The sequence below is a fragment of the Prosopis cineraria genome, unplaced genomic scaffold (assembly GCF_029017545.1).
Source record: "Prosopis cineraria cultivar Desert tree isolate PC_DT_omini unplaced genomic scaffold, ASM2901754v1 PC11, whole genome shotgun sequence".
Taxonomy (NCBI): Eukaryota; Viridiplantae; Streptophyta; class Magnoliopsida; order Fabales; family Fabaceae; genus Prosopis; species Prosopis cineraria.
Window position 1 is genome coordinate 12719473 of NW_026555342.1, and position 8390 is coordinate 12727862.

Below are 8390 nucleotides of genomic sequence, written 5' to 3' on the forward strand. Positions count from 1 at the left end.
GACCAAAATAATGTTATGGGAATACTAATCTATTGGTATACTTATATGTTTTTTTTTGCTACTATTAATTTAAATGAGAATAACTAAATTTGGAAAACGATGGGGACTATGATGTATGTACTGTATAACATAGTGTTTTTTCGGCCCTGGAATATGCATGACAACAGTATTTGTTTTCATCTCAACAAAAATCTTTGATCGACGGTTGCTGTGTTGCCACTTGTCTTCTCGTTTGCTGCTGGATGCCACGTGGATTCTGGGAAGGCGTTTCTGGGTCCCAACGATATGGCGTGACAGTTAAAGGATGGGATATATACCGAAGTCTGAGAGTGGGAGAAGAATGCAAAATTGAAACTGAATGAGGCAAGCGCAAAGATCAATCCACCACATACCATTGATGATGATGATGATGTTGTTGTTGACGATGCAAGAAACGAAGCTCGAGCCAAAGCTGTCGACCCAAAACGATCTCTCTCTTCCTTTCTCTCTCCCCCTCCCTCTCTATAATCAAGAGCCTTTCACTTTTGAACCAAGCATTCACGAGACTCTCCTGAAGTTTCTGCCTTTGACATTCACCTTTTTGCTCCTAGTAGACCTAATCCTCCTATCTCATCTTTCATGCAAGGAGAAAAACCGTGAAAAACTTCGTCTTCTCCCACTCTTTCTCCGCCACAACAATGAAATTTCAGTACCGTACCCCCCTGGTTGAGTTTCTGGTTACTATTGCACGCTCTGTGATTCTTTATCCATCAGAATTTTGATACAACGGGCGTATCTGTTTCGGAATAAGTATTATTGGTCTGATGCTTTCATGAAAAATCATATCCATGTTTAGGAATCAGTTTATGCACTTCCTTAAATCCATTCACACGTTCCTAAGGGAAATTCTGTTTGATCGTTAATTCGTTGGGACAGACACAACTTCGGTTCAATTCAAGGGTTCGTTGTTCATCAAGCTTTTGGAGAAGAGCTTTTTATTCAATGGCGGGTTCCTGCTTCCTTGCGCTTCGCCTAAGAAGGTCGAGGAGTAAGCCTATCGGGGAGCCCTCTTCTTCAACGAGGACCAAGCTGGATTCTGACATGGAGAATATGGAGAGGAGGAGATTTGATAGTTTGGAATCGTGGTCAATGATATTGGACTCCGAGAATGTGGAAACATGGGAAGCATCTAAAGAGGATCATCAAGAGGAGTGGAACGCTGATCTTTCGCAGCTTTTCATAGGAAACAAGTTCGCTTCTGGTGCCTATAGCCGGATTTACCGTGGTATTTACAAGCAGAGAGCCGTGGCTGTTAAAATGGTGAGGGTTCCAGTACAGGACGAGGACAAAAGAGACGTGCTAGAGAAGCAATTTAAATCTGAAGTGGCTTTACTTTCACGTCTCTTTCATCCTAACATAGTGCAGGTAATAAATACCTTGAAGCCTTCTCGTTCGTTCTTCTAGTGCCTGTGGTGCTTCTTTGTATTTCTGCATGAGTTTTTGGATTTTCACGTCAGTCTATTGGACAAGTCATTGTGCGTAATGAAACACACAATTATTTTTAAAATAGAGACGTGTCATATCTGATACATGCCCATTACTTGTGTCTTTGTATCAACCACGGTACTTCAAATCACATTTGGACAATAAATATTTTGAAGTGCCATATTGATGCTAGTGCCAACTTGGATCTAATATTATATAAACAGATATAGTAGATACAACGACCAGGTTAATCTATAATCTCTTTAACATGTGGTTGTAGTTTTGTGATCACCTACATAGACTAGTTGCTGCTGACCACTTTGATGGATAAATTTTTTTTTTTTTGGAACAACTTATGTTTCTTATTTGAGTGAGAACACGGTCTGAGGAAGTATTGGAGGATCTTATGAACTAATTAAGTATCGCTACAAAATGTCAATAAGATGATAAGTGACAACTCGTATGGCATCAGTTTCAATTTTTTAAGATCATGCTGAATGTAATGCATTATACTCTTGCTGCCCCCCCACCCAAAGCCCCCCAAAAAGGAGCAGTGGACTAGGACATGTTTGTATTTCTGTTGGTGCATCCCCAAAAGGACATTTTTCCAAGAGTAATAATTCGTTGCTTCTCGTATAACGTGACTTTGGAATTCATGTGCCATCCCTTGAACATGCATCCAAACAAACTCCTACTTGCTGTTGAATTCTCAGCTCTTCCTCTTATTTTCTTTAGCTTCAACTTTTGAGGACATAACATGTGTAGGGCTAAAATCTGTCTCTGTCTGTGAGTTTTGCATCAACCACTACCCTGCGTTCCGCATTTTTTAAATATTATCAGAGAAGCCTCATTTTTATGTGGTCAATTCATACTTTGTATAGATACAAGAATATTTCTAATGCATTTTGTACTTTTTGAAACGTTGCAGTTTATTGCAGCTTGTAAAAAACCACCAGTGTACTGTATCATAACAGAATACATGTCGCAAGGAAATCTGAGGATGTATCTGAACAAGAAAGAGCCTTACTCTTTATCTACAGAAACAATACTAAGGTTAGCTCTTGACATATCTAGGGGCATGGAGTACCTTCATTCACAAGGCGTGATTCACAGAGATTTAAAATCAAACAACTTGCTTCTCAATGATGAGATGAGGGTTAAGGTGGCTGATTTTGGCACATCATGTCTTGAAACACGATGTCGTGAGACCAAAGGAAATATGGGAACATATCGTTGGATGGCACCAGAGATGATTAAGGGAAAACCTTACACTCGGAAAGTAGATGTTTATAGTTTTGGAATCGTGCTTTGGGAGCTCACAACCTCTCTTCTTCCCTTCCAAGGAATGACCCCTGTGCAAGCTGCCTTTGCTGTGGCAGACAAGGTCAGACAACTATATCTAAACTTTGTCTTCTTATTTATCATGTTAGATTTTCCATTCACTTCTCTTCTTGGCAATTTGGTGGCATATGTGACAAATGAACTTGATCTTTCCTTTCTTGAATTTGTTTAATCTGCATAAGAAAGTTCCCTTCTTGATTAATGGCCCATAATCATACCTAACAGTAAAGCATATATATATCCTTTACCATAAATTAAGAAATGAGCAAGAGCATCTGTCTAGTATAATGGTCAAGTTGATCAGAGAACATGCATCCAGTTACTCTATTGCCAACGTGCCAACGTGAATGATTGGACGAAGATTATGTCTTGAGTACTGAGAAATAAACTTGTACAGAGACTCTCAGATAAATCTAGTTGTCAAAAAAAAAAAATAAATGATGTCAATTATGAGGAAGCGTATAAATATGTTAGAAGTGAATCCCACCAAACAAAAATGGATCTGACATGTTTATATGTCTCTTTATGATTGATATAATTTATCTATCGTAGTAAATAAATAGTTCATGTCAATCATGAAGAGACATATAAACATGTTAGTAATGAATCCCACAAAAAAAAAGTCTCACATGTATATATGTCTCTTTATGATTGATTTAATGAAATTTTTCATACCCTTTGTTTCGGCCTTTTCTAATTTGGGGAAGTTGGGATGCTAAATTGGGATGAAGTAAATTATCCAGTGTTTTGTTTGTTCCATCGATGGGATAATCAAGGAATCTGATAGATTGAATTTTCATGTTCATAGAGTGAAGCTTTGAAGACGAAAGGTTCTAATTAAGCAGTGTCTTTTTCTTTTTCGTCAGATCTAAGTATACAGTTATACATAGAAAAAACTGGAAAATCCTGAGATTGTCAGGCATGGAATCAGAATGTCCATCAAATAGAACATATTTACTACTGAAGTCTCAATTACTTTGGATATCTGCCAAATATTGAGTTTTTGTACTGCCTGCGAGCTATCCATAAAATTTGAACTCTTGAAACTATGACTGATTCTCTTCTATACTATCAATGCATGTTGTCTATCTGTGCCCTTTGTTTAGATTACCTTATGCTTGTATGTCCGAGAGATTCAATTAAGGTGCGAAAGCTGAAATTTCTATCAAACTAAGTTGCTCTTATAGGAAGTAGCTCCAAAATATGCCTATATTTAAGGAATTCTAGGTTCGCAGCATATCTTCTGACATGGTATGAAAAGATATCGTTAAACTTTGCAGCTTATTATACACCCGTACTAGATATTTTTGGATTTAAACAATTATAAAAGTGACTCTTAAATTACATAATCAGCTAAAACATGTAATTTAAGGAAATCAAGATGCGAGGAGTATTCCTATTGTTACATCCAGTAACTATAGGACCTTCATCTCTTTAATGTAGTAGTTAGTCATCTCCTATATCAATGAGGTAAAAAGTTTCTAAGTTGACATGAATACAGGACATATCATTGCTTTGCTATGGCAACATACACAAAAGTTGAAATGTCTATTTGTCATAACTGGCAAACAGGAACAACTCTTTTAAGTGTCTATTCTTGTCCCCCCCCCCCCCCGCCCCGCACCTAAGCAACCAGCTAAAGACACAGATAATATGATTAGGAGCTTCAACTTCAAAGTTCTGTTCTTAAACTTTTTAAAATCTTGAGTGCAAATGATCAGTTAAATAGGCCGTGGCACTTCCATATGGAAGCTTTCTGTGAAGAGGCTTGATTGGTATCACACACTGTCTTTTGCACTTCCATATGGAAGCTTTCTGTGAAGAGGCTTCATTGGTATCACGCACTGTCTTTTGCACTTTCAACATACAACCAACAAGGAAGGCAAGAGCAAATTACACAACATTTGTAGCTGAAACTAGTTATCATATTACTTGTAACATTCTACCAAAAAAAAAAAAAAAGATAACAAAGTACATAGTGGCATATTTTATTTATGCAGGCCCAGTCTTAAAGGTTTACCAACCAATCAGTGTTTCCGGATTCAAAGAAGTTTCATTGTATAAAATAGTTTTTTTTCTTTATTGTTAACCCATACCTCTAGGAATCATGTCAACTTTAAAAATAAAGCGGATACCAAAGTACTAATCCTGGCTTCTAAATTTTCTCCCAGTGATGCTTTTGATAGTTGGAAACATGTTAAAAAAGTGCAGAAGTAGGTGCAAGGATCTCCTAATCCCAATAAATAGGAAGCCAAAGTCCATGGGGCCTTGAAATTATCACTCTCTTATCTGACCCAATATGTTAAACTGTTATAGTGAGTGCGTAAACCTGATAAAGTAATCATTCCATTTCCTCTCTTTATCTAGATGAATGCCTGACATACTGACAACTCTCATGTAACATATATTTGTTAATAAAAAACAAGACTTTTATTAGGATACATGTAAACTTTGAGATAGTTCAATTCAATTATAGAGTGTTTTTCTGGTAACAAAATCTTAAAGATGAACTGAATATTGACTGAACAATATATATTTGTTGTTGTGCAGAACGAAAGGCCTCCATTACCAGCAAGTTGTCAGCCTGCATTAGCACATCTGATAAAGCGATGCTGGTCAGCAAACCCTTCAAAGAGACCAGATTTCTCTGACATTGTGTCTGCCTTGGAGAAGTACGATGAGTGTGTTAAGGAGGGCCTACCTCTTACTCATCATTCGGGTCTTGTCTCTCGAAATGCTATCATTGAACGCTTAAAAGGTTGTGCTTCCATCATTTCCTCCTCTATACCTGTACATGCCTGATTCCCCACTTTTCCTCTACCAGCTGTACTACTTACTCCTCCACTGTTGTCCCTCCACTTTATATTATATCTTTCATATTTTTAAGCTCATATCATATGTATATGTGTGTTTATTACCTTCATCTTTATAGCCCCATCATGGGTTTTCCATACATGCTTGATGTTCTTTATTAACTGTACTGTGCAACTCTTCAGAAAATTACAAGCTCCAACGATGACTGATAAAGATATTACAATGATATTGTTTTGTGTTTTAACCTCCTACTCAACATTTTCAAGATTGAGTGGATTTAGATTTAGTCCTCAACGTTGATCAACAATCAAAATCAAATGAAACTCTAATGTGAGACAAGTGATCCATGCAAGGACTAGAGAGAAATACAATACCAATTTAGAACGTACTGTACATAAAAGTAAGGAGCCTTGTATTTGGTGATGGTTCCTAGCTACTATAGTTTCTTATTGTAAATGTTGTGTTAAGGAAGATATTCTTTTTTGTTATCCTTAATCTTGGTGAAATTTTATTTTTTGAACCAGAATAAAAATTCAGGGTTAATAGTTATGAATGTGTCTCAACTTTGCCTTCTTGGAATGTTGACCTAAAAAAAAAAAATTGCCTTCTTATTAGAATAGAGAATTATCATGCAGGGCAGCAGGATAACTCCAAGAACATGTTATTTTGCCCCAAAAACAATGGTCGAAAGAACTATGGAATAAATGATAAACTCTAGTGATTATCTCAAGATGTCCGACAAGGCAAGGATTACATTGTGGGTCCATGAATGCGTAACAATAACAATACATCGAGGACAATATAGCAAGAAACATTCTTATCTCAATAGAGGAATCAATTGCACAAATTAATTGAATGGCGTGACTGTACTCTGTCAACGACCAACACTTTTAAACGAATCTTTCACTGGTCTATGTCAATAGATAATATACTTAATGAGAACAACCCATGGCAAGTATTAACTAATTTACTAATTTTTTATAAATCATGTAATATAAGTAATAGAGGGTAGAATTCTTTCATTTCAATGAATTTGATGATAATGATGTGATTTAAGACTATTCCCCCTTAGTTTCTCCTTTTGGCTCAAAAAAAAAAAAACAGGGAGACTATTCCCTTCAATTCTATTTATAAAGTATTATTTTTGGGTCCTTGATACTAAACCATTTATAAAATTTAATAAAACATTTATGGCTAATATAAAAAAAAATGTCATTGCCGCTTTATAATGACTTTTCTATCTTCTCTTCCGCATAAACTATTACCAATCAAAGGCTAACTTTTGAAAGTTGTAAAAATTTTGAACACTCGACTAACTTGAACTATTTTTTTTTATCTTATAAAGTAGTTAACAGGACCTTATAAAAAAATCGGAGGAAATAATAAACAAGATTATGAAAATTATGAATTTTAAAAAAATCATATTAAAAACTAGTTATTCTCATTTAGATATTCACGGGACAGCATTCAAATATAAATTAGTTAACAATATTGAAAAGCATATACTCTCTCCGTTTCAAAAATGAAAAGCATTTTTTGAAAATTGATGTTAAAAAATGTAAAGTATTTTTAATTTTTTAATGCATAATCATTGTCTTTTTTTAAAAGTGTCCCTATTGACAGTGACTTTATATTTATTATAGGATATTTAATAGGGATAACTATAAAAAAATAGGGTTATTTAAAACAGTAACTATTTTATTAAAAAATTTAATTAAAAATGTTTATATTTTTTAAAAGAGGGAGTGGTTATACCTTTTTTTTGTTTTTTTATTTTTTTTAAAAAGCTAATTACAAATATAGTTGACATCTAACAGTCAGGTGGCAGGCTAACAGAAAGTAATATCCACCAAAGAAGCAGGATGGGGAAAAGGAGGAAGCGTACTCATCATCAAACATGTCTCACCAACAACCACACATCTCACCAACCCAACACATGTACATAAATTAACCTTAAGAAACCACGCACTAAATTGTAGCGTTACTCACGAACCTGCCTTCTTAAGATATCCATCTATCCATCATCTATGTTCCCTGTCTTATTGAACCGTGGTACCCCCACATTCTATAATGCTCCTCAATTCTAATTCATAAGTTAATTGCAGCCTGTTTTGTTAAGGGGACATCAAAATTCACTAACTCTATTCTTAAATTTATCCTTACTAAATATATATATATTTTAATATCATACTTTTTCTCCTAACACTTATAAATAGATCGTGATAACAATTTAATAATATAATTTATAAATAAGATAATTTTTTTATTTCTGCATTTTAAATAGTTGATTTTGCAAAGCCTTTTGGCGGGAGGCATTATTTAATTCTGCCTTCAATGAATTAAGCAGCCAACTTAACTGTGTTGGGTAGGGTGCTGGGAAAAACTATGACTGTGTCCAGGAACATGGGGAGCCTAGCTTGGTGAGCAGAGGGTGGTCCCATACAAGAGGATGCAAAAAACATTCAAGTCAAATCATCTTCTTTAATATATATGTGTATTATATAATATTATTTTAAATAATATATTGAAAGAATTACATTCAAATCTTAAATAAATAATAATAATTAAAATTAAAGTCATTGACAATATAATTTTTATATGGAATTTCAATACAATTTTTCATAATATATATGTGTAGAAAGAGATATAATTTTGGTGTTTTAAAATTTGTAAAATTTACATAGAGGGCATAGAATGGGCAGTGTTAATATTGGTCTCGTGAATTTTATTGTGCATTAAAATGATTGCTTTATGAGCGGCATCATTGAGAG

General features: G+C 34.8%; 1 protein-coding gene across 2 annotated transcripts; it reads left to right on the forward strand.

Moving 5' to 3' along the window:
* The first annotated feature begins 369 nt into the window (after positions 1 to 369).
* LOC129287008 (serine/threonine/tyrosine-protein kinase HT1) lies at positions 370 to 5845 on the forward strand. 2 transcript variants are annotated; one of them, XM_054923135.1, is made up of 4 exons: positions 370 to 798; positions 916 to 1404; positions 2393 to 2848; positions 5356 to 5845. In XM_054923135.1, exons 2-4 carry the CDS (start codon positions 982 to 984, stop codon positions 5605 to 5607), a joined length of 1131 nt encoding a protein of 376 aa, XP_054779110.1. In that variant the 5' UTR covers positions 370 to 798; positions 916 to 981; the 3' UTR covers positions 5608 to 5845. The 2 variants fall into 2 exon arrangements, with proteins under 2 accessions (XP_054779110.1, XP_054779111.1); XM_054923136.1 differs by having other exon boundaries at positions 370 to 789.
* Positions 5846 to 8390: the final 2545 nt, after the last annotated feature.

Excerpts from the sequence above, each read along its gene's own strand:
- LOC129287008 (XM_054923135.1), top strand. The coding sequence starts at position 982 with ATGGCGGGTTCCTGCTTCCTTGCGCTTCGCCTAAGAAGGTCGAGGAGT. Across the intron at positions 1,405-2,392 it reads TTCATCCTAACATAGTGCAG|TTTATTGCAGCTTGTAAAAA; the intron begins GTAATAAATACC and ends GAAACGTTGCAG. Across the intron at positions 2,849-5,355 it reads CCTTTGCTGTGGCAGACAAG|AACGAAAGGCCTCCATTACC; the intron begins GTCAGACAACTA and ends GTTGTTGTGCAG.